At 36.9% G+C, this 27072-nt stretch overlaps 1 protein-coding gene across 2 annotated transcripts in view; it reads left to right on the top strand.

Moving 5' to 3' along the window:
• Positions 1-262: 262 nt before the first annotated feature.
• Positions 263-27072, top strand: part of TOM1L1 (target of myb1 like 1 membrane trafficking protein) — a 263459-nt gene continuing 236649 nt past the window's right edge. For both annotated transcript variants that reach the window (XM_053708296.1, XM_053708287.1), the window contains exon 1: positions 263-494. In XM_053708296.1, the coding sequence (XP_053564271.1) occupies positions 437-494 (58 nt within the window). In that variant the 5' untranslated portion in view covers positions 263-436. The remainder of the gene's footprint in view (positions 495-27072) is intronic.

The following is a 27072-nucleotide window of genomic DNA, read 5'->3' as shown; positions in this document are numbered from 1 at the left end:
TTTATATTTTATAATGTATTCTATTTGCTTCCTAAAGATTATTTCCTGTATGTTGACATGGCCGTGGTTCCTGTTCTCCAGTTAAATTGTATAACTGATTTTAAAAAAACACTCCCTGCAGCCTTATCATTATCTCACATATTTTCCTTTGGCTGTCACAGTCCACAATCTATATTTGCCTAAGCACTGTACGCTGTTTCCTGGGTATCCATTAGTCACAGACTCCTCCTCCCTCAGCCCAGCCCATTTTGAGACAGGTAAACTGGTTCTCAGCTGCTAGTTGCAGCTTTTTTTTCCTACTCTATTTTACAGACTTTTCATGGAAGCTACAAACCCAGAATGTAAAAGATCTTTTGGAATCTGAATATACAATTTTCTCCCATGAGATTTAATCGGTGACTGCTTTGTTTACATGACAACAACTTGTTGAATAAGCATGGCTTTTGGGAAGAGTTCCAGAGATCCGTTCAGCACCCCTGTGGGGCATCTAATTGGTGAGTGAGACCTGTATGCAGCTGTTTAATAACACCGAGAGTGTACACTGCCCCTTGAATTGTGTTTCACATATAGGTAACTATATTCCAGGTTTGTTCACTGTGAGAAAGAATACAGGAACACTTTTTTTCCAGCATATAAGGGGTGTTATTTATACAATCTAAAAAAACAAAACCTGCTTTGCAGAAAGATCTAAGGTGTTTAATTATATGACAGAAGAAGAATATAGGGGGATTCAGCCACAAATACATAGGGTTTCATTCCATGCAGTTCTTGGTTCTAAGCAGTGATTTTGTATTCAGTATGGTAGAGAATGAAGCAAACACATAACAAAGATACAATTACTGGCCATGCAAATCCAAGTGTGTCGTGTTGTGCTCACCTGTATGTGTAGACGTTGTCTAATGATAACATATACACGAGGCCTATAATTAGGAACCTTAAGAATAATAAGTACATACTGTGTATGGAAAGTGAATAATATAACAAAACTGGCCCATAATATGATTTAAAGATCAAATCAACCCAATTCACTAACAGTTCAGAAAACTTTTTAGAGATAAAATCTCACAAGCTTCCATGAGTTAGCATTCCAACTTTTAGTGAATAAGGATAATATAGAAATTGGAAAACGTATCTCTCATCCAGGGACGGATACTAGGCCTGGGCTTAAGGCAACATCATTTAGAGTGGGTAGCAAATTTTGAAAGGTAGATTCAAGAGCTAAAATGTTAGGGTTGATAGGTTCGGGGTTCTTCAGGTTTCCCAGTGCCTGAAGCAGTACAAAAACTAGATATGTCACTGATTTCATCAAAATAATTGAAATTCTTAGGTAATGTAGGTCTTTTTTTTTTTCTAATACACTTTATGGTACCTTAATGAAGGTGACGGTGACAAGAGTACCTTACTGGAGGTGACAACAAGGCATATTGTTTTTATTTATAATTGTAACAAAATGTTACCTTGTACTACAAATGATATTGCAGAGCTACACAAGGAAGGTCATATGTCTTACTGGTTTTTATACATATTTTTGTACACCCACAAACCTTCACAAACACACACCTACACACATCTACATACACACAAACACACCTACACACACACACACCTACACACACACACATCTACATACACACAAACACACCTATACACACTCCTACATACACACACACCTACACATACGTATGCACAGACAGAAACCTACACACACCTACACATGAGCGCGTGCACATATATACACACCTGCATACACACACACACACACACCCCTACACAAACACACACACATACACCTACATACAAACAAAAACACCTACATACACACAAACACACCTACACATATGTACGCACAGACACACACTTACACATGTGCGTGCCCACATACAGTATACTCACCTACATACACACACCTACACAAACACACACAGACCTAGATACACATAAACACTCCTACACATACAGACACACCTACACATGCACTCGAACACATATACACATCTACACAAACATTCAAACACCTACACATACCCACACACACATTATATATATATATATATATATAGAGAGAGAGAGAGAGAGAGAGAGAGAGAGAGAGAGAGAGTTAGAAAAAGGCATGCACTCTCTGGATTTGTGCAAAAAAGTGCTTTAATGGAACGTCAAACAGGTAACGTTTCGGGGATCAATCACCCCTTCATCAGACCAAGTGAACAAACACTAGTGATTATAACAGGTGTGAACCCCACCCCCAATCAAAGAAGAACAGCCCATCTTGTAACAGGAAATGACATAGAAATATTTAAAATTCCAAATAAGATTCTATGTCAAATATAAGTGATCAGAAATAACATAATATAGGGCTGTATACATAATATATACACACAGTGTTAACCATTAAAAAAGGGAAGAAAAGTAAAATAAAATAATTAAAAGTAAAAATATATACACAATAGGGTCCTAATAAGTGAGTTCTATCCATCGATCCTCATTATGATGCGGGAGAGAGAGAGAGAGAGAGCTACTACAGGGACTAGTGTCGCAACTAGTAATATAAACTTGTCATATACAATTCAGTACCAAACCTTGAAATAACAGAACCGGATAATAGACATGCACTGCGTTGTCTATTCGTGTTGTGTCTACGTTGAGGGCCTTTCGCTTACACAATTTATATGAGTTTATATGCGTTTGGAGCGATCTTGATACACTGTATGTAATTGCTAATACTATCTAAGACCTGTGAGATTTTAGCGATCTACTTAAGACATGACGCAGTCTGACACGCCCTCGTCTTGAATACTTGGCGTTCTAAATGTGCTTTGTTTGTAGCAGTGCATGTCTATTATCCGGTTCTGTTATTTCAAGGTTTGGTATTGAATTGTATATCACAAGTTTATATTACTAGTTGTGACACTAGTCCCTGTAGTAGCTCTCTCTCTCTCCCGCATCATAATGAGGATCGATGGATAGAACCCACTTATTAGGACCCTATTGTGTACAGTATATATTTTTAATTTTGAATTATTTTATTTTATTTTTCTTCCCTTTTTTAATGGTTAACACTGTGTGTATATATTATGTATACAGACCTATATTATGTTATTTCTGATCACTTATATTTGACATAGAATCTTATTTGGAGTTTTATATATTTGTATGTCATTTCCTGTTACAAGATGGGCTGTTCTTCTTTGATTGGGGGTGGGGTTTACACCTGTTATAATCACTTGTGTTTGTTCACTTGTTCACTTGGTCTGATGAAGGGGTGATTGATCCCCAAAACGTTACCTGTTTGACGAGCCATTAAAGCACCTTTTTGCACAAATCCAGAGAGTGCATGCCTTTTTCTAACTTTGTGAGTACACTTGCCTGCACCCTGGTAGTTGCCCTTTAGGTGAGAGTGCGCTCTACATTGGAATTTTATATATATATATATATATATATATATATATATATATATATACATATATACACATACGTTTATACAAATACACATACACACAAACATATACCTACAAAAACACATACACACATCTATACACACACACATACATACACACATACATACATACATACATACACACACACACACGCACGCACACACACATACACACACACATACATACACACATACATACATACACACATATATATATATATATATATATAAATACACACATACGTTTATACAAATACACATACACACAAACATATACCTACAAAAACACATACACACATCTATACACACACACACACATATACACAAACACGCACAGACACATGCACCATTGCAGAAAAATACAAATGCAGACTGTGTTCGTTCAATAAATGATATAAATTTGACTATAAATAATGTCCAGTTGATATCACTATGGGCCTGATAATCAAAACCTTGCAGCTCATGTGAGATGATCTAAGAAGTCTCGTTGGTGCAGCAAGTCCCTTTAAAGAATTTAAAAACGCAAATGTTATCTTGAGACATGTTAATGTAGTTATGTAATGTTCTTTATGTGAAACAGAGACTTCTACATTACAATACAAGGATTTCTCTCCATGGCGGCAAAGTTTTGAATATCAGGCCCTGGGACACAGTCTTCATGGATAAAACCAGCACCAACATGCAAACACTTTCCAGCGTTCCCCACTTCTTGCTATACTGAGTCATGAGAAACATAAAATACTGGGATATGTACCAAGAACAGGTGTGGTCCTGAACAAGCCTCTCCCTTTATTCTGTATTTATACTCAATGCATCCCGTATTGTTAACATCATGGTTCATTATGTTCTACTAAATTTGCTTACTGGAGCTTGAGATCTGTAGCAAAACCTTATTATTTTATAAGAGAGAGTTTAGCTTATCAGCGAGTGAGCTATCAATCCTTAAGGCCCTGTTGTAAACAGACATGCACTTCCTGATTGCTTTAAAATAAACTGCTTTAACATAATAAATGCAAAAACATTTAACATATGTGAATTGTGCCCTTTGATATGTATAAATGAGGATGATAATATGATCAACATATTAACTCTCTAGAGTCTAGAGCTGTGTTTTTTAGCCCCAGTCCTCAAGGGACACTAACAGGACAAAGTTATTTGATCTATAGAGCACAGGTGAAATAATCAGCTGATGAGTGAGAGGTTAGTAACCATGGTTAATGATCAGCTGATTATTTCACTAGTGCTCTAGTAAATATCTAGTCCAGATAGCACCTTGAAAACTAGAGTTGAAAAACTCTGGTCTAGAGCATGCTAGTGTATGTAATAGTGAACTACTGTAAACACAGTTAAAATGTTTCCCAGAAGTCAATAATCCCATTTAGAGGCATTTTTTGTAGAAATTTCTCTCATTTTCCTCAAAAATGTAGACTGAGGGGGGCGGAGCTAGCCAACACCGAGAGAAGTCATCCATCTGTATAGCTCCTGAACCTTTTAAAAAATAAATACAATTTAAGAGCCATACTTCCACTGGGATTGGACTTAATTCCTCCTAACAGACTACCGACTACCCCCGGTTGGACTTGAGAGCAGATCCGGACGTGTGCCTTATCAAAAATAAAGTTTCTGAGTGAGATCGTGAAACGCTGAGGCCTGGGGCCTTTCCAGCTGAGGGAGTAGCGAGACGGTCGGAGTGAGATCAATCGGTCTCACTCGACATTCATTTGGCCACAACTGCAGGAGGATTTGAGCTCTAACAGCACAACTAGGAGTTAGAGATCGCTGGAAGCGGTGGCTGGGTGAATCATCGGCTAGGAAGGCTGGGGCTGAGGTTTGGCGCAAGTCGCCATTTTCAAGGTGCGCAATAATTGAGAGCCCGGCCCCAGACCCCTGATTAAATCTAGCCCCAAAAACTACAATTCAGACCTTGCAACAGAGTTCCAATATAACCCCCCACAGTGCTCTTTATGGTATGTGAATGAAGCTGTGAAGCAGTGATAAGGGGAGGACATTAACGTTTGTGCAGCCCGCAAACCACAGCAGCTACAAACCTTAGCTTCCCAAATAACACAATTCTTCCCCAAGGAACCTAATAAAAAAATAAGGAAGCAACACTTACACCTCCTGCTTTGTTGGGGGATCTTTGTTCAGGAGGGAACATAAGACCTATACAGTCTCCAACATTTGAATCCCCAGACATCCACACTATCAGGCTCTGCTGCATAGTAGATTGGATTCACCAGCAGTAAACCTACACTATATTAACACCAACCTAGTGTCACACAACAGTACTCACTCCCTATCCCTTTTCTTGCCAACCTGTGTGTTGGTGGGTCATATGATCAACTCCCTTCCCGTGATCGCCCTGTGAGGGTAACCTCCCTGGGGAGCTGAGTGCCACAGCAGCCCAATTAACTTGCTTGGGGGATCAGAGGGCCCACTAACGATTGAGGAGTGAAAAATCACTAAGATCCATGTCTCTTTCTACATTTATCTAACCATTAGCAATAAAAATAAGAGATAACCCCGACATTGCTGGAATTCAAATTGGGCCCCAGAATTATAAGGTCTCATTATTTGCGGATGATATCATACTCACACTTACCAAACCACTCCTGTCACTCCCGTCTCTATATTCTATTATCCACATATTTGGACTCCTGTCGGGCTACAAAATTAATGAAGATAAATGTGAGGCCATAGGAGTTTATCTCCCGCAACAGACAAAAAAACTTCTAGAAATCAACTTCTCATTCAGATGGCCTAAACAAACGCTTAGATATTTGGGAATCAATTTGACAGCCAAAGTATGTAACCTTTACAAAGCTAACTACACTCCAATGTTTAAGCACATTAATCAGTTAATGACCAAGTGGGCTAAATCTAGAATATCCCTCTATGGCAGAATTCTTATGGCCAAGATGACAGTTCTCCCTAAACTCCTCTATCTATTTAGGTCCCTACCACTTACTGTACTAATGCTTGAGTTATGCAAAATCCAGAAAGATATATTACATTTTATATGGCAGGGTAAAAGAGCACGCATAAACAAACAGCTGATGCTCAGAGGCCGAGTGGAGGGTGGAATTGGGGTTCCTAATTTGATTGCCTTCTATCAAGCAGCACACATGGCACAAACACTTCACTGGGCCAAACATGAGAGTGACAGGCAGTGGGTCGAACTGGAGGCCAGGTTCATTGATTTGGATAGAATAGACAGAATCCTCTGGACTCCCAAAAACAAAAGACCGCAGAGAAAAGTTGTTTTCATAGCTATTGAGCATATACAGTTGTGGGACAAGTTAACCCAAAAATTTCCCTTGCTAAACCGAAATTCCATTCTCACACCCCTTGTGGATATAGATTCTCCAATAGAACAGACACTGGAAACCAAATGGGCCAACAAAGGCCTATACAGAATAGCAGATGCTTTGACACATAATAAACTCATATCTTATGATCATTATACAAAGCTAGATGGTGCAAAAGGCTTTCAATGGTTCCATTACCTTCAATTAAAATCCAGAATTGGCGGATACTGGGTGGGGAAACGGGGAGCATCGGCACTAGGTTTGAGGGGTTGTACTTGTCTAAAGAAGTAATCAGAAGTTACATTTTTAAGTTGTATTCAATTTTCAATACTACTAGTAGAACTGTTAAGCCAACTTTCATGATAAAATGGGAAGAGGAGCTGAGTACCACTTGGACACTTGAGCAATGGGAAGAAAACATATTTGGTGGTATGGCCTTCTCAGTAAATGCCTTCCTAAAAGAGAATCTTATGAACGTCGCCTATAAGTGGTAAATATACATAGCAAGATTCCACAACACATCAGAGTCAGGAAACCAAATATGTTACAGAGGTTGTGGGGAACGAGGCACATATCTTCATATGTGGTGGGTTTGTACCAAAATTAGAGGTATATGGGAAGAAACATCTAAATTTCTAGAGAAGTTGTTTTCTAAGATAACTCTCACACCAGAACAAGTCCTGTTACACTTTCCAAATAAGGACATTCTCAAACACTATCATAAATTAGCTGAAACGGTATTCACGGTAACAAGATTGAGCATAGCTAAATTTTGGAAATCAGCTCCTCCATCCTATACATATGTGCTACGTAAACTAGAATCCCATTATCTTAGAACTGAACTGACGGCAAAAGATACTTAATAGACAAAGCCAAATTTTTACGGAATGGAAACCCTACATAATGTTTTATGAGGAAACTAGAATGATAATCAGAATAACTGATTCATAAATTAGAAATGTATTTCTATAGTTTGCTGGGATGATACTACGACCTTAAGCTTGATGAATGATATTGATGATTCAGTTTTTTTTCGAACTTAACAGCTTGTTGAATATGGGAATTATTTCAATCTATGTACGAATGTGCAATGTTTTCTATTTTTTGTTATACTTGTTTATTTATTTATAAATAAAGAAAAAAATGTTTTCATCAACAACAAAAAATGTAGACTGAATTTGTACACATAGTGAATGGTTTTATAACAAAAAAGTAACTAACATACACTGTTTAACGAGCAGCAATGCAACACAGAGTGATCAGGTATATAGGAAGTAGACAAACATTGATGCTACAAATGCTGGAAATGTACAAATTGTTGGTGTATAGGCAGTTATCCCCCACACAGTAGACATGTATATATGTAAATCTACATTTATTTTAATTTGCATGTAAGTACAGGTATACTGTCATAATTTTTGACAGTTCACTGAATTCCTGATGCAAAAGCACTCACATGCCTTCTTAAACTTATTTAGGAAACACTCACATTTCTCTCAAACTTAGTATAAAGTATATCCTGTTTTGAACAAAATACCTAATAGAGGGCCTGAATACAAGTGGAGCTGTATTAAACGCTCCCGCTAGCGTGCAAACTTTCCTAACATCTTCCAAAAATATAAATTATGAAAAAAACATAATTTATGTAAGAACTTACCTGATAAATTCATTTCTTTCATATTAGCAAGAGTCCATGAGCTAGTGACGTATGGGATATACATTCCTACCAGGTCCCAAACCTCAAAATGCCCATAAATACACCCCTCACCACACCCACAATTCAGTTTAACGAATAGCCAAGAAGTGGGGTGATAAGAAAAAAGTGCGAAAGCATATAAAATAAGGAATTGGAATAATTGTGCTTTATACAAAATCATAACCACCACAAAAAAAGGGCGGGCCTCATGGACTCTTGCTAATATGAAAGAAATGAATTTATCAGGTAAGTTCTTACATAAATTATGTTTTCTTTCATGTAATTAGCAAGAGTCCATGAGCTAGTGACGTATGGGATAATGACTACCCAAGATGTGGATCTTTCCACACAAGAGTCACTAGAGAGGGAGGGATAAAATAAAGACAGCCAATTCCTGCTGAAAATAATCCACACCCAAAATAAAGTTTAACGAAAAACATAAGCAGAAGATTCAAACTGAAACCGCTGCCTGAAGTACTTTTCTACCAAAAACTGCTTCAGAAGAAGAAAATACATCAAAATGGTAGAATTTAGTAAAAGTATGCAAAGAGGACCAAGTTGCTGCTTTGCAGATCTGGTCAACCGAAGCTTCATTCCTAAACGCCCAGGAAGTAGAAACTGACCTAGTAGAATGAGCCGTAATTCTCTGAGGCGGAGTTTTACCCGACTCAACATAGACAAGATGAATTAAAGATTTCAACCAAGATGCCAAAGAAATGGCAGAAGCTTTCTGGCCTTTTCTAGAACCGGAAAAGATAACAAATAGACTAGAAGTCTTACGGAAAGATTTCGTAGCTTCAACATAATATTTCAAAGCTCTAACAACATCCAAAGAATGCAACGATTTCTCCTTAGAATTCTTAGGATTAGGACATAATGAAGGAACCACAATTTCCCTACTAATGTTGTTGGAATTCACAACTTTAGGTAAAAATTCAAAAGAAGTTCGCAACACCACCTTATCCTGATGAAAAATCAGAAAAGGAGACTCACAAGAAAGAGCAGATAATTCAGAAACTCTTCTGGCAGAAGAGATGGCCAAAAGGAACAAAACTTTCCAAGAAAGTAATTTAATGTCCAATGAATGCATAGGTTCAAACGGAGAAGCTTGAAGAGCTCCCAGAACCAAATTCAAACTCCAAGGAGGAGAAATTGACTTAATGACAGGTTTTATACGTACCAAAGCTTGTACAAAACAATGAATATCAGGAAGAATAGCAATCTTTCTATGAAAAAGAACTGAAAGAGCAGAGATTTGTCCTTTCAAAGAACTTGCGGACAAACCCTTATCTAAACCATCCTGAAGAAACTGTAAAATTCTCGGTATTCTAAAAGAATGCCAAGAAAAATGATGAGAAAGACACCAAGAAATATAAGTCTTCCAGACTCTATAATATATCTCTCGAGATACAGATTTACGAGCCTGTAACATAGTATTAATGACAGAGTCAGAGAAACCTCTTTGACCAAGAATCAAGCGTTCAATCTCCATACCTTTAAATTTAAGGATTTCAGATCCTGATGGAAAAAGGGACCTTGTGACAGAAGGTCTGGTCTTAACGGAAGAGTCCACGGTTGGCAAGAGGCCATCCGGACAAGATCCGCATACCAAAACCTGTGAGGCCATGCCGGAGCTACCAGCAGAACAAACGAGCATTCCTTCAGAATCTTGGAGATTACTCTTGGAAGAAGAACTAGAGGCGGAAAGATATAGGCAGGATGATACTTCCAAGGAAGTGATAATGCATCCACTGCCTCCGCCTGATGATCCCGGGATCTGGACAGATACCTGGGAAGTTTCTTGTTTAGATGGGACGCCATCAGATCTATTTCTGGAAGTTCCCACATTTGAACAATCTGAAGAAATACCTCTGGGTGAAGAGACCATTCGCCCGGATGCAACGTTTGGCGACTGAGATAATCCGCTTCCCAATTGTCTATACCTGGGATATGAACCGCAGAAATTAGACAGGAGCTGGATTCCGCCCAAACCAAAATTCGAGATACTTCTTTCATAGCCAGAGGACTGTGAGTCCCTCCTTGATGATTGATGTATGCCACAGTTGTGACATTGTCTGTCTGAAAACAAATGAACAATTCTCTCTTCAGAAGAGGCCAAAACTGAAGAGCTCTGAAAATTGCACGAAGTTCCAAAATATTGATCGGTAATCTCACCTCCTGAGATTCCCAAACTCCTTGTGCTGTCAGAGATCCCCACACAGCTCCCCAACCCGAGAGACTTGCATCTGTTGAAATTACAGTCCAGGTCGGAAGCACAAAAGAAGCCCCCTGAATTAAATGATGGTGATCTGTCCACCATGTTAGAGAGTGTCGAACAATCGGTTTTAAAGATATTATTTGAGAAATCTTCGTGTAATCCTTGCACCATTGCTTCAGCATACAGAGCTGAAGAGGTCGCATGTGAAAACGAGCAAAGGGGATCGCGTCCGATGCAGACCTAGAATTTCCATGCATAAGGCTACCGAAGGGAATGATTGTGACTGAAGGTTTCGACAAGCTGCAATCAATTTTAGACGTCTCTTGTCTGTTAAAGACAGAGTCATGGACACTGAATCCATCTGGAAACCCAGAAAGGTTACCCTTGTCTGAGGAATCAAAGAACTTTTTTGTAAATTGATCCTCCAACCATGATCTTGAAGAAACAACACAAGTCGATTCGTATGAGATTCTGCTAAATGTAAAGACTGAGCAAGTACCAAGATATCGTCCAAATAAGGAAATACCACAATACCCTGTTCTCTGAATACAGACAGAAGGGCACCGAGAACCTTTGTAAAAATTCTTGGAGCTGTAGCTAGGCCAAACGGCAGAGCCACAAACTGGTAATGCTTGTCCAGAAAAGAGAATCTCAGGAACTGATAATGATCTGGATGAATCGGAATATGCAGATATGCATCCTGTAAATCTATTGTGGACATATAATTCCCTTGCTGAACAAAAGGCAAGATAGTCCTTACAGTTACCATTTTGAACGTTGGAATTCGTACATAACGATTCAATATTTTTAGATCCAGAACTGGTCTGAAGGAGTTCTCCTTCTTTGGTACAATGAAGAGATTTGAATAAAACCCCATCCCCTGTTCCGGAACTGGAACTGGCATAATTACTCCAGTCAACTCTAGATCTGAAACACATTTCAGAAACGCTTGAGCTTTTACTGGATTTACTGGGACACGGGAAAGAAAAAATCTCTTTGCAGGAGGTCTCATCTTGAAACCAATCCTGTACCCTTCCGAAACAATGTTCTGAATCCAAAGATTGTGAACAGAATTGATCCAAATTTCTTTGAAAAAACGTAACCTGCCCCCTACCAGCTGAGCTGGAATGAGGGCCGCACCTTCATGTGGACTTAGAAGCAGGTTTTGCCTTTCTAGCTGGCTTGGATTTATTCCAGACTGGAGATGGTTTCCAAACTGAAACTGCTCCTGAAGATGAAGGATCAGGCTTTTGTTCTTTGTTGAAACGAAAGGAACGAAAACGATTATTAGCCCTACTTTTACCTTTAGATTTTTTATCCTGTGGTAAAAAAGTTCCTTTCCCACCAGTAACAGTTGAAATGATGGAATCCAACTGAGAACCAAATAATTTGTTACCCTGGAAAGAAATGGAAAGTAAAGTTGATTTAGAAGCCATATCAGCATTCCAAGTTTTAAGCCATAAAGCTCTTCTAGCTAAAATAGCTAGAGACATAAACCTGACATCAACTCTGATAATATCAAAAAAGGCATCACAGATAAAATTATTAGCATGTTGTAGAAGAATAATAATATCATGAGAATCACGATGTGTTACTTGTTGTGCTAAAGTTTCCAACCAAAAAGTTGAAGCTGCAGCAACATCAGCCAAAGATATAGCAGGTCTAAGAAGATTACCTGAACACAGATAAGCTTTTCTTAGGAAGGACTCAATTTTCCTATCTAGAGGATCCTTAAACGAAGTACCATCTGACGTAGGAATAGTAGTACGTTTAGCAAGGGTAGAAATAGCCCCATCAACTTTAGGGATTTTGTCCCAAAATTCCAATCTGTCAGACGGCACAGGATATAAATGCTTAAAACGTTTAGAAGGAGTAAATGAATTACCCAATTTATCCCATTCTTTGGATATTACTGCAGAAATAGCATTAGGAACAGGAAAAACTTCTGGAATAACCACAGGAGCTTTAAATACCTTATCCAAACGTTTAGAATTAGTATCAGGAGGACCAGAATCCTCTATTTCTAAAGCAATTAGTACTTCTTTAAGTAAAGAACGAACAAATTCCATTTTAAATAAATATGAAGATTTATCAGCATCAACCTCAGAGACAGAATCCTCTGAACCAGAGGAGTCATCAGAATCGGAATGATGATGTTCATTTAAAAATTCGTCTGTAGGAAGAGAAGTTTTAAAAGATTTTTTACGTTTACTAGAAGGAGAAATAACAGACATAGCCTTCTTTATGGATTCAGAAACAAAATCTCTTATATCATCAGAAACATTCTGCACCTTAGATGTTGAAGGAACTGCAACAGGCAATGGTACTTTACTAAAGGAAATATTATCTGCTTTAACAAGTTTGTCATGACAATCAATACAAACAACAGCTGGAGAAATGGCTACCAAAAGTTTACAGCAGATGCACTTAGCTTTGGTAGATTCAGCACTTGACAGCGATTTTCCTGTAGTATCTTCTGACTCAGATGCAACGTGAGACATCTTGCAATATGTAAGAGAAAAAACAACATATATATAAAGCAAAATTGATCAAATTCCTTAAATGACAGTTTCAGGAATGGGAAAAAATGCCAAGAACAAGCCTCTAGCAACCAGAAGCAATAAAAAATGAGACTTAAATAATTGAGACTAAAGTGACGCCCATATTATTTGGCGCCTAAATGCTTTTGGCGCCAAAATGACGCCACATCCGGAACGCCGACATTTTTGGCGCGAAATAACGTCAAAAAATGACGTAACTTCCGGCGACACGTATGACGCCGGAAACGGAAATAGAATTTTGCGCCAAAAAAGTCTGCGCCAAAAATGACGTAATAAAATGAAGCATTTTCAGCCCCCGCGAGCCTAATAGCCCACCGGGAAGAGTCAAATTTTTGAAGGTAAGAAAAAATGAATAAATCAAAAAATGCATTATCCCAAATATGAAACTGACTGTCTGAAAATAAGGAAAGTTGAACATTCTGAGTCAAGGCAAATAAATGTTTGAATACATATATTTAGAACTTTATAAACAAAGTGCCCAACCATAGCTTGGAGTGTCACAGAAAATAAGACTTACTTACCCCAGGACACTCATCTACATATAGCAGATAGCCAAACCAGTACTGAAACGAGAATCAGCAGAGGTAATGGTATATATAAGAGTATATCGTCGATCTGAAAAGGGAGGTAAGAGATGAATCTCTACGACCGATAACAGAGAACCTATGAAATAGACCCCGTAGAAGGAGATCACTGCATTCAAATAGGCAATACTCTTCTCACATCCCTCTGACATTCACTGCACGCTGAGAGGAAAACCGGGCTCCAACTTGCTGCGGAGCGCATATCAACGTAGAATCTAGCACAAACTTACTTCACCACCTCCATCGGAGGCAAAGTTTGTAAAACTGAATTGTGGGTGTGGTGAGGGGTGTATTTATGGGCATTTTGAGGTTTGGGAAACTTTGCCCCTCCTGGTAGGAATGTATATCCCATACGTCACTAGCTCATGGACTCTTGCTAATTACATGAAAGAAATTAGAAGTATGTTTTTGTACAAAAGCTGACATCTAAATTAAAGGTGAATAAGTAACACTTGAAATAGTATACCCAGTGTTCATCTGATGCCACTCCCACAGTCGCTATGTGCAGCTCAATCAGTTAGTGATTGCAGATGGATTTTCATGCCCTTTTTTATATATATTAAATATTATTCATAAATCATAATGCAATAGTGCTGCAAAAGGAAAATTATTCCAAAAATGTATGCAGGTTTAATAAGAGGGGGGAAAGTTATGGATGCAGTATATGGCAGTTACAGTTGTGAAGGGAATAATGGTAATCTACCAGATTGTTGTATGCCTCTTTAGCTCTAAATCACTGTAAATCGGTTTAAACATAACAAAATCGCTGCATATTTTTAATATGTGGACAAAATTATATTATTCATTAATACTTGACAATACAATTGGTTTCCTAGGTTTATTTTAGCTGGTCAATGGAGAGTTTTGAGTTTTTGTTGGTTGCTAAATCTTATATACCCAGCAACCTGCACTAATAAGACAACTATTTAGCTTTCATTCTGATGACTTAGGAGTTTAGTAAATAAAACGCATCGTTGTCTAGGTAGCCTAAATTCTTTATTATTATATCATCTTTGAAAATACCAAAATAAGTATGGTTCAAAGGAAGTAAAGAATGTTCTATATATGTTATTTTTTACCACAGTATAATTTCCTTGTAAAAGGGGAATTTTCCCTTTCTAAAATAACTTAGCTTCTTGTTTTTGGAACTTTAAAGTGATATTAAATTCAGTTTGTATATCCATAGTGTAAACCAGCAGTTAATCACTAAATATGCATTAATAACTATAATTTTGTTAGCAAATTTTACATTATTTAGCATCACAGTGACTAACCCAAGGAAATATCTATATTTTTACTATATCTCCACTGAAGTGGCCAATTAGAGAGCTATATAAATGAATTTCTATAATGAACAAGCAATCACTGTGTAGTATGTGCACACCAGCCTCACTGAGGGAAGTAAAAATATCACAATTTTTACAATTAGATTACAGGAAAATGAGTCAACATAAATATTTTTTTACTAATTAAAGGATTATAAAATACAGTAGAATTGCATAATTAACAGTCAAATATGACTTACTGTGTATATCATCACTGTGGAAGTCACTTAAATGGAGCTTAGATATGCATGCTGGACGTTACAGACTTAGAAAAAGTTCAAAGAAGGGCCCAAAACTAATAAGGGGAATGGAGAATGTAAGCTATGAGAAGAGGTTAGTCAAACTTGGTCTGTTTTCTCTAGAAAAGACACTTGAGAGGTGACATGATTACTTTATATAAATATATTGAAGACCCATATACAGATATGGCGGAAGCACTATTTATGCCAAGAAAATTGTTTGGGACATGAGGTCACAATTTAAGGCTGGAGGAAAGGAGATTTTATCTCCAGCAATGTAAACTTTTTTTCACTGTAAGAGCAATTAAATTGTGGAACTCATTTCCTAAGGAGGTAGTAAATGCCAGTACCTTAGATACATTTAAAAATGGTTTAGATACATTTCTGACTAGAAACAGAATTCAGGGATTTGATTACTGCTATTAAATGGGTCACCTTTTTAATAAGATTAATTTAGGATCAACTGGAGCTTTTATTGTAGATAAATTAAGATTTGTATAAGTTGAAGTCGGTGTCTCTTTTCAACCTCATCTACTATGTTACTATGCTGGTATCAGGCTCACTGGGCTATCACTGGATTTCTCAGGAGTGAGACAGTCTAGTGATGCCCAATAAATCGTCTGGCTTGTCTCAAACCCTCCCTTTCTCTCCCTGTGAGCACATAGGTCAATAAAAGTGTGACATTTATTTTAAGAAAGTGTATTATTTATGTATTTTTTTTTATAAATTTTATTTTAATTAAGTGGGGGGGTTTTTTGTTTGTTTTTTATCCCAAAATCTTATTATTTGCCCCTGGTGATCAAATGGATACATAAAATGTGTCTTTCTCCACATCTATAGATTTGTGTAGCAGTTTTGTATTGGGTGACCGCTATTAAGCATACAGCCCAAGCATAGCAAATTTTAGTAAAGTGATGGTATAGAATAGAATTTGTATTGTTTTAAAAGATAATCCCTTTATTACCCATTCCCCAGTTTTGCATAACCAACACAGTTATATTAATATACTTTTTACCTCTGTGATTACCTTGTATCTAAGCATCTTCTGACAGCGCCCTGATCACATGACTTTTTATTTACTATCTATTGACTTGCATTTAGTACTGTGTTGTGCTAAATCTTAAATAACTCCTCGGGCGTGAACACATTGTTATCTATATGGCCCACATGAACTAGCAGTCTCCTGTTGTGAAAAGCAAATAAAAAAGCATGTGCTTAAGAGGCTGTCTATAGAGCCTTTGAAACAGGCAGGAATTTAGAGGTTTAAATGTTATAAAGTATATTAATCTAGCAATGTTGGTTGTGCAAAGCTGGGGAATGGATAATAAAGGCGTTAAATATCTTTTTAAACAATAATAATTTTAGTGTAGACTGTCCCTTTAAAAGATTAATGGGACCCTTTGAAAATATATGAATTTTGCAATTTACTTACATTAGCAAAAACGTGTCTAGTAAAAGTTATTACTATTTCAGCAGCATATGCACATATGCTACATGTGACTAGTGCATCAGGATTTAAACACCAGGCCTGCTCAGCTGTGTATAAATGCCAGTGAAGACTTAATTTGTGTCATAGAAGCCACTGCTGACTCTCTGAGAAGGTGTGGGGTTTTGTTGCTAGTGTATGGGGCCCTTACAGCATATCTGCATATTCTGCTGAAAAACAGAAATAACTTTTACTGGAAGCTTTTTTGCCAATGGAAGTACAATGCAAATATGTTTCCTTTTAGAAATGAAATACACCCATTTTTCATTTCAAGTTTGCCCTTTGTATCTTTTTAAATCTATGTTCTCTGCATTTTACATTACTCACTTCAAACCTAATCAAGGAGTAACAGAAGACTCCATAACATTTCTCATAAATATCAGAACTTTCTTTAGACTTATTTTTTATGAAGGAGGAACTTAGCAAGAATGTTCTTTTTAGTAAATACTGTGTTGGAGAATTAGAGAATGTGTACTTTTTACTACCATGAAAAGGTCTTCGAACTAAATTTTGTAAAAGATGATCAATTCATTTCAAATATGAGATCTCCTTTATAATGAGTTTTTTTTTGTCAACCTCCATTTTTTTCCTTTGATTGCCAGTGCCGGATTGCATTTCTCATGTGTTAATAACAATGCACATTCATACACCATATTCATCTACAGGATTACGATTGGCTAGTGAGGGTCCTTTTGTTCTGGAGACAAGGACATAAAGAAAAAAAGGATTAAAACATATACTTATTATACAAAAGAAATCTGTATTATTCATTGCATAATGTATCTCAGATAGGAAGCTGCAGTTTCAGACAGTTCAAACAGTTTTCAATTTGTGTTTCATGCCCCTTTAAGGTTTTTTGCTACATTGTTGCTACAGTTTTTGCTACACTAAAGTAGATGCATTTTTTAAAAAAAAAGTTTCACTTTATTTCCATGATCAAATTGTGCACAATCTTTTTTATGCATACTTTTCTAAAGGCACTAGCTCCTAGTGAGCTTTTGCAAGAGTTCAATGTATGCGTAATGCACATATATGTCTGTGATTGGCTGATGACTGTCACATGATACAATAGGCAGGGAGATGAAAGGAAACTTAGAAATGTGTAAGGCGAAAATCAACTGCATGTCTTAAATTCACAGGAAGTGTTATTTTATTGTCCTTTTATTATGCATTTGCTGATTATGCAATTGTACGTTGTTTAATGATCCTTTAAGCAATTTTGAGCGTGAAACAGTTGTTGGTTGTGGGGGGGGGGGCGTTGAGCATATCTAGATACTGTAGGGCTTACAGAGAATGGCGCAAAAAACAAAAACATTCAGCAAACAGCAATTCTGTGGTGAAAATGCTTTATTATTGAGGATGGTCAGAGGAGCGCAATGAAGTTGACCAAAAGACAACAGTAACTAAAATAATCACACAATACAACATTGCTATGAAGAAGTGCTTCTCTGAATGCACAACACATTTAGCCTTGACGTGCATAGGCTACAGATGCAGAAGAGCAAACCTGGTTCCACTTCTGTCAGCTAAGAACAGGAATCAGCTAAGAACGTATCATGTCCGCCGCACATCGATAAATGCAGACAGCAATACCGCCCCCTGCAGATTCGTGGCCGCTAGCAGGGGGTGTCAAACAGCCCGATCGTATTCAATCGGGCTTATTGCTTTCCACCACCTCAGAGGTGGCAGACGAGTTAAGGAGCAGCGGTCTTAGGACCGCTGCTTCTTAACCTCCGCTTCAGGCAGAACTAAAGCGGAGTGGGTTGGAAGCAGCATCCGCTGATTCATAAATCGATCCCTGAGTGTTTATCGGCTTGCAGGTATATACTTTAAGATCAATTGTCATCTTTATTCACAAGAGTAACAAAGGAAAGTCACTTCCAAGCAGCTAAGTCTTGGGTTTTAAAGGGGCATTTAAATCTACAAGAATATATTTTTAAAGAAAATTCATTTTTTTACAGACATTGCATTGCTGACACAATTTTTTTTATAATAATGGAAATTTTGGCTGTCTATCAACAACGCTTCATTACATTAGCTATCTTTATCAAAGTGTTAGCATTCTAAATTTACACATCTTTTATGACGCAAAAATATTTTTTATATATATATATATTGCTATTTTAAACATAGTTTGAGTTTCCTTTTCAGTTCAATTTGCTATTTAAGTTCTCTGGTATGTATCAGTTAATGGCTTCCAGGGATTCTTTAGCATTATGATATTATTGGGAAAGCAAGGTTGCATTGTGTTTTATATAAGAACACAAATTTACTAACATTTTCAATTATAGGTAAACATTCCGTTTTAAATTAATACTTTCTCTTGTAAATGTTAAACTATTTTTTTATGACTTCTTAATGCACTATATCATTTCTCTATGATGAAGTCACATTAGATTATAAGAAGCAAATTTATTAACCCCTCCCTCACAAGCACTGCTTTCAGACTAGTTGTAACTTATTCCTTTTGTGTTTTTGGAACCAGAAGATTTTATTTTTTTATTTTTTTTTAGGATAGATTCCTTAAGATATTTTCTGCAATATTGAGTGCCAGCATTAGTATTAAGTTCTCTGTTATTCTTGCTCCTAAAATCCATTGCCATAGAAACCACATAACCAACTGTTATGAACTGAGCAAGCTATAGATAGTTATGACTTTAAAAATAATGGCATAATTGCTATAAAAATGTGTACAAGGTTATCTAAGAGTCTAATAGGGAAACTTAAAGGCAGTTTAAACCTTATACTGAATCTCCCCAGTGTACTTACACTGTCCGGTTAGGGTCCTTGGGGGGATGACCCAGAAATGTAGTAGTTGGTGCCAGGGCACGGTTGGGTGTGTAGTGTCCACCAGGAGATTTTGCATATCTATACTTAGCACAACCCCACCAAGTAACAATATTCTACATTCAAGGAACCCCAGGGAGTTCTGGTGAACAGGAAGAAGAAGAATTGCCAACAAGGGCATGACAGTGAGCTTCCTCGTGGGTGGGTGGGCTGCTCACATGTCAGTGTCCTCCTCTTCTCTGCTACTGTCACCCCCAAGGGACACTCCTGGGGTAATTTAAAAGACCACACTCAATTCAGTAGAATTACACTATTAACACGTACATAATAAAAAGACAATACAATAGCACTTACTCTGAATTTCAAATAAGCAGTAGATTGTTTTTAAAAAAAAATATTTATTTCTCCAATTTTTTGGGCCCCCTGAATTATGTGACAGACATTAGCCAATCACAGACTAGTATATGTATACCCTGTGAGCTTTTGCACATGCTCAGTAGCTTCCCCAGAATATAAAAATACTGTGCAAAATTTGATAATGGAAGTTAATGGGAAAGTGTCTTAAAACTGCGTTCTCTAACTGAATCATAAAAGTTTATTTTGACTTGAGTGTCCCTTTAAGTAATCTTGGTGCAGTTAGATATTTGGGAGATAGGGCGCTATTTTAAGTTCAGAAAATAAAAGCACTTTATTTAAGAAAATAAGGGGGAAAAATCATTTAAAAAAAAGTTAAAAAAAACTGTTGTCCTATCCCCTCACTACATGTACAATACGCTTATCACCTATCTCAAGTTGCAAGGAGAGGTCATAAACAAAGTAAATGCAAGCTTAGTCCTGGAAATCCACTTCCAGTAGTATTTCAAATTAACATGTTTGGCATTTAGAGGGTTTAAAGAATACATTTGTGTCTATAGCATATACAGTGATCTAAAGAAAGTGTAATAAACATGCAGTTTTTCTATGTAAACGTTAACTTGTTTTTAAGGTTTGTGCAATGTAGCCAGCAAACTGCAGCTGCATAATGATTATGGAATACAATGGGGGGATTCTCAGTTAAGCTATGATGTTTTGCAAGATTTTCTTTATTATACACTGAAGTGTCATAGCACTTACAGGGCCAGGAGACTATAAAATATTAATATTCTACAGCTTGTACAGAGCAGTATGAAGTCAAAATGTCAATCTGTTCTGTCTAGAAGAGTGAAAGAGAGAGAAAAAGGTAAAGAGATAGAGAGAAAAAAGAAATGAAACGGGAGAGAGAGAGAAACAATCGGCTAGATTTGGAGTTTTGTCGGTAACGACCCGAAAAACTAACGCCGGCTTTTTTCTGGCCGCACCATAAAAATAACTCTGGTATTGAGAGTCCACATAAAGGCTGCGTTAGGCTCCAAAAAAGGAGCGTAGAGCATTTTTAACGCAGCTTCAACTCTCGATACCAGAGTTGCTTACGCAAGCGGCCAGCCTCAAAAACGTGCTCGTGCACGATTCTCCCATAGGAAACAATGGGGCTGTTTGAGCTGAAAAAAACCTAACACCTGCAAAAAAGCCGCGTTCAGCTCTTAACGCAGCCCCATTGTTTGCTATGCGGTAACCCTTCCTACGTCTGCACCTAACACTCTAACATGTACCCCGAGTCTAAACACCCCTAACCTTACACTTATTAACCCCTAATCTGCCGCCCCCGCTATCGCTGACCCCTGTATATTATTATTAACCCCTAATCTGCCGCTCCGTAAACCGCCGCTACTTACATTATCCCTCTGTACCCCTAATCTGCTGCCCTAACATCGCCGACCCCTATATTATATTTATTAACCCCTAATCTGCCCCCCACAACGTCGCCTCCACCTGCCTACACTTATTAACCCCTAATCTGCCGACCGGACCTGAGCGCTACTATAATAAAGTTATTAACCCCTAATCCGCCTCACTAACCCTATAATAAATAGTATTAACCCCTAATCTGCCCTCCCTAACATCGCCGACACCTAACTTCAAACATTAACCCCTAATCTGCCGACCGGAGCTCACCGCTATTCTAATAAATGTATTAACCCCTAAAGCTAAGTCTAACCCTAACACTAACACCCCCCTAAATTAAATATAATTTACATCTAACAAAATTAATTAACTCTTATTAAATAACTTATTCCTATTTAAAGCTAAATACTTACCTGTAAAATAAATCCTAATATAGCTACAATATAAATTATAATTATATTATAGCTATTTTAGGATTAATATTTATTTTACAGGCAACTTTGTATTTATTTTAACCAGGTACAATAGCTATTAAATAGTTAAGAACTATTTAATAGCTAAAATAGTTAAAATAATTACAAATTTACCTGTAAATATTTTGGGGCGCTTTGTTATTTTATTAGGGGGCTTAGAGTAGGTGTAATTAGTTTAAAATTGTTGTAATATTTTTCTTATGTTTGTATATATTTTTTTATTTTTTGTAACTTAGTTCTTTTTTATTTTTTGTACTTTAGCTAGTTTATTTAATTGTATTTATTTGTAGGAATTGTATTTAATTAATTTATTGATAGTGTAGTGTTAGGTTAATTGTAGGTAATTGTAGGTAGTTTATTTAATTAATTTATTGATAGTGTAGTGTTAGGTTTAATTGTAACTTAGGTTAGGATTTATTTTACAGGTAAATTTGTAATTATTTTAACTATTTTAGCTATTAAATAGTTCTTAACTATTTAATAGCTATTGTGCCTGGTTAAAATAAATACAAAGTTACCTGTAAAATAAATATAAATCCTAAAATAGCTATAATATAATTATAATTTATATTGTAGCTATATTAGGATTTATTTTACAGGTAAGTATTTATCTTTAAATAGGAATAATTTATTTAATAAGAGTTAATTAATTTCGTTAGATGTAAATTATATTTAACTTAGGGGGGTGTTAGTGTTAGGGTTAGACTTAGCTTTAGGGGTTAATACATTTATTAGAATAGCGGTGAGGTCCGGTCGGCAGATTAGGGGTTAATAAGTGTAGGCAGGTGGAGGCGACGTTGTGGGGGGCAGATTAGGGGTTAATAAATATAATATAGGGGTCGGCGGTGTTAGGGGCAGCAGATTAGGGGTACATAAGGATAACGTAGGTGGCGGCGCTTTGCGGTCGGCAGATTAGGGGTTAATTATTGTAGGTAGCTGGCTGCGACGTTGTGGGGGGCAGGTTAGGGGTTAATAAATATAATACAGGGGTCGGCGGTGATAGGGGCAGCAGATTAGGGGTACATAAGGATAACGTAGGTGGCGGTCGGCAGATTAGGGGTTAAAAAAAATTATTTGAGTGTCGGTGATGTGGGGGGACCTCGGTTTAGGGGTGCATAGGTAGTTTATGGGTGTTAGTGTACTTTAGAGCACAGTAGTTAAGAGCTTTATAAACCGGCGTTAGCCCAGAAAGCTCTTAACTACTGACTTTTTTCCTGCGGCTGGAGTTTTGTCGTTAGATGTCTAACGCTCACTTCAGAAACGACTCTAAATACCGGAGTTAGAAAGATCCCATTGAAAAGATAGGATACGCAATTTACATAAGGGGATCTGCGGTATGGAAAAGTCGCGGATGAAAAGTGAGCGTTAGACCCTATTTTGAGTGACTCCAAATACCGGCGGTAGCCTAAAACCAGCGTTAGGAGCCTCTAACGTTGGTTTTCACGGCTAACGCCAAACTCCAAATCTAGGTCAATGAGAGCAAAAGAGACATAAAGAGGTAGTGAGATAGAGAGTGAAAGAGAGGAAAAATGAAGGAGAAATGAGGAGAGAGGTAGTGACATAATTAGTCATATTTCTGGTGTTTTATCTATTTATTAAAGGGACTGTAATCTTTCTTATCAGATTGAGCATGCAATTTTAAACAACTTTCTAAATGACTTCTATTATCTAATTTGCTTTCTTCTTTTGGATTCTTTGTTGAAAAGCATACCTAGGTAGGATCATGAACGGCAATACACTACAGGAAGCTAGCTGGTGGTTGCTGACTGCACATATTTGCCTCTTGTCGTATGCCTACCACGACTATATTTAGTAAGCTTGGCTAGAATTGTCTGCAGCCTTCATAATGCATAGGGACCGAATTATCGAGCTCCGAATGGAGCTTGATGCCCCTTGTTTCTGGCGAGAAACAGAAGTTATGAAGCAGCGGTCTAAAGACTGCGGTGGAGAGAAATCAACCCGATCAAATACGATCGGGTTGATTGACACCCCTGCAAGCGACCGATTGGTGATTCTGATGAACTGCTTGTGCAATGATAAATGCCGACAGCGTATGCTGTCGGCATTTATCGATGTGCAGCGGACATGAAACGCTACATCGTATCATGTCCGCTCGCACTTTGATATATATGCCCCATAGTATTAACCAGTATTTCATCATATATACAATCTGCTTGGCAACCTTTGGAAATTACATATACCATTGAAATATCATGGCGCAAGGAATTTTCTTTGGGATTAGCATATGTTGACAGGATGATCTTGGAATATGATGTTTAAAAATGTGTTGCTATAGATATCTAATTTTTATGAGTAAAGTGATAATATTGTATTTACCTTTACAGGCTAACTGTTCTGCTGCCTAATGTCAATTATGTATGATCAATGTTATGAACTAGATATGTGCGATTCGTTTCCGATCGATTCGGAAATTCGGATCGAACCGAATTTCCAAATTAAAATACTGCCGAATTTACCGAATAAATCCGAATTACTTCGGATTTATTTGGTAAATTCGGATGGCCATGGATTACACTACTATTGTACAGTATAAATCTAATCCCACCTAACACTTACCGAAAATCCGAACCGAATCGAACCGAATCCAGCCGAATTTAGTACATAATACTAGTCTAATCCCACCTAACACTTACTGAAATTCCGAATTTCCGAACCGAATCAAACCGAATTCAGCCGAATTTATTTGAATCCGAAACAAATCTGAACCGAATTTATTCGAATCCGAATGAATCCGAAACAAATCCGAACCGAATTGATTAAAATTTTTCCGAATTCGAATTTCTCCGAACCGAAATTTTAAAAAATCCGAATCGAATCGAACCGAACCGAATTTTTTCGCCATGCACATGTCTATTATGAACAGTATTTTTTGTTTATGCAGCTTCCTAGATCTTCTTCTATGTTTTGTATGTAGACATCCTGGTCTGTTTTAGTTTTTGATTTCCATTTACAACAACCAGGGTCAGGCTTAATTAATTTAGCTGAATTACTAATTTAGCCTCAGATATAATGAGCATAGTTCATGATATAATAGGTTTAATTTCTTTATTGCTCCACATTTAGTTTCCTCAGTTTTCCCAAAATTTTAATATACTACCTATTTAAAATGGAGGGTACTGTTTGCTTAAAGGGACACTAAACCCACTTTTTTCTGTCATGATTCAGATAGAGCATGCAATTTTAAGCAACTTTCTAATTTACTCCTATTATCAATTTTTCTTTGTTCTCTTGCTATCTTTATTTGAAAAAGAAGGCATTTAAGCTAAGGAGTCAGCCAATTTTTGGTTGAGGACCCTTGACAGCACTTGTTTATTGGTGGGTGAATTTATCCACCAATCAGCAAGAAAAACCCACTAATCGGTTTGGCATCTAAACTTATGTTAGTTATGTTGGTTATGCAAATCTGGGGAATGGTAAATAAAAGGATTATCTATCTTTTTAAACAATAACATTGTTGGCGTTTACTATCCCTTTAATGACAGTAGAGTGTTAATAACAGCTAAATATTTATTGTGGGTTCGGTTCCAGACCACAGCAATAAAGCGAATATCGCAATAAAGCGAGTCACACAAATTTTTGGGTTTTCCAGTGCATATAGAAAAGTTTACACTATACTGTAGTCTATTAACCGTGCAATAACATTATGTATAAAAAAACAATGTACATATCTAAACTAAAAAAATATTTATTGCTAAAAAAAATGCTAACCATATTCGTGATCTTTTTGCTGGTGGTGTGTATGTGTGTGTGTATATGTATGTGTGTATGTATGTATATGTGTATGTGTGTGTGTATATATATATATATATATATATATACTGTATATATATATATATATATATATATATATATATATGTGTGTGTGTGTGTGCCTACAGTGTATGTGTGTATATATATATATATATATATATGCAGCCAAAAGAAAATGCACTCTCAGGACTTTCATAAACAGGTTACTTTTATTTCTGTAACGTTTTCGGAGGTCTTGCCTCCTTCATCAGCATAAATAAAGTGAAAACAAACAAACTCTTAAATAGTGACATACTCACTCAAAATCATTTCAAACCACTACCTGTGCTGGCGCCAAAATTACCGGTGTTGGAACGCATAATGCGTTCCAAATGTGCTAAGTGGCGGAAGTAGTGCGCCAAACTACTTCCGGTTGTCAAAATTCTATAGCCGTAAATAATCGGCTTTCTCTATGTGAATGCCATAATTATAAAACCATTGTGGCATATTATCTAAACGCATAAAGCAAACTCTTAGCGTGCAAACGATTGTGCTGATACTTTGATTAGTGATAGTAAATGTGACAGCCGCTTGTTGCCATGACAACTTAAACAATGCTGGAGTGTAATCCTGTACAGGGACAGACTAACAGTAACTATGTTTCTGAATACACCAAAGTGTGTTAAAATAGGCATGATGTTTGGCTACAATGTGAGTGTTTAAAGATGGTGTATATATTGATAAAAGAGGATAAACAAATCTAATTATTAGGCACGCCAGCTGATATATTGTGCTATATGTATATATGTGTGTAGTGTTACCTTATATTGAAGATATTGAGTCAATGTGTCCAATATTCATAGAGGAATCTCATATGGAGATATGTACCTCCGATATATAGCCTTCAAATTCTACATAACTAAAATATTAACGATTATCGTTTATCTGCGATCTTCCCATTAGTATGAGCTGTTAACATGCATATTATTCCTATCCTCTGTCAAAAACCCTTTATGTATTTTTGAAATTTATACCGCTCACCTAGTTCCTATTCAGTGATGGGGTTATATATTAACACCATATTAATTCTCGTTATAAGAGCTACGTGGGTCATATATGTATATTCCACTGCTATCTTGTGGCTAACAATGCCCTCATATGCTCCCTATTTAAACACTCCAAAGCGTTTAGGCACAAACGTACAAAAGATGAATAAACTTAAACTTAAAAAATAAACTTAAAAAATAATAAATAAAAGCAATTGATGTGACGGTCTTTCCATTAATTTAAACACTATCCCATTCGGGATGGATTTAGCTCTAATAGTCCTTGATTTTCATATATGCAGAATAAAGGACGTTGAGTCATTCACTTCTGTATTTATGTATAATGTGATCCACTCTGAGTTTATTTCTGTGCGTTCTTCGTTGTCTTCTATTGCCCCCTGGACC

This window comes from Bombina bombina, chromosome 1, assembly GCF_027579735.1.
Source record: "Bombina bombina isolate aBomBom1 chromosome 1, aBomBom1.pri, whole genome shotgun sequence".
NCBI lineage: Eukaryota > Metazoa > Chordata > Amphibia > Anura > Bombinatoridae > Bombina > Bombina bombina.
Note: the sequence above shows the minus strand (reverse complement) of the source record. Positions and strands in the feature narration are given on the sequence as shown.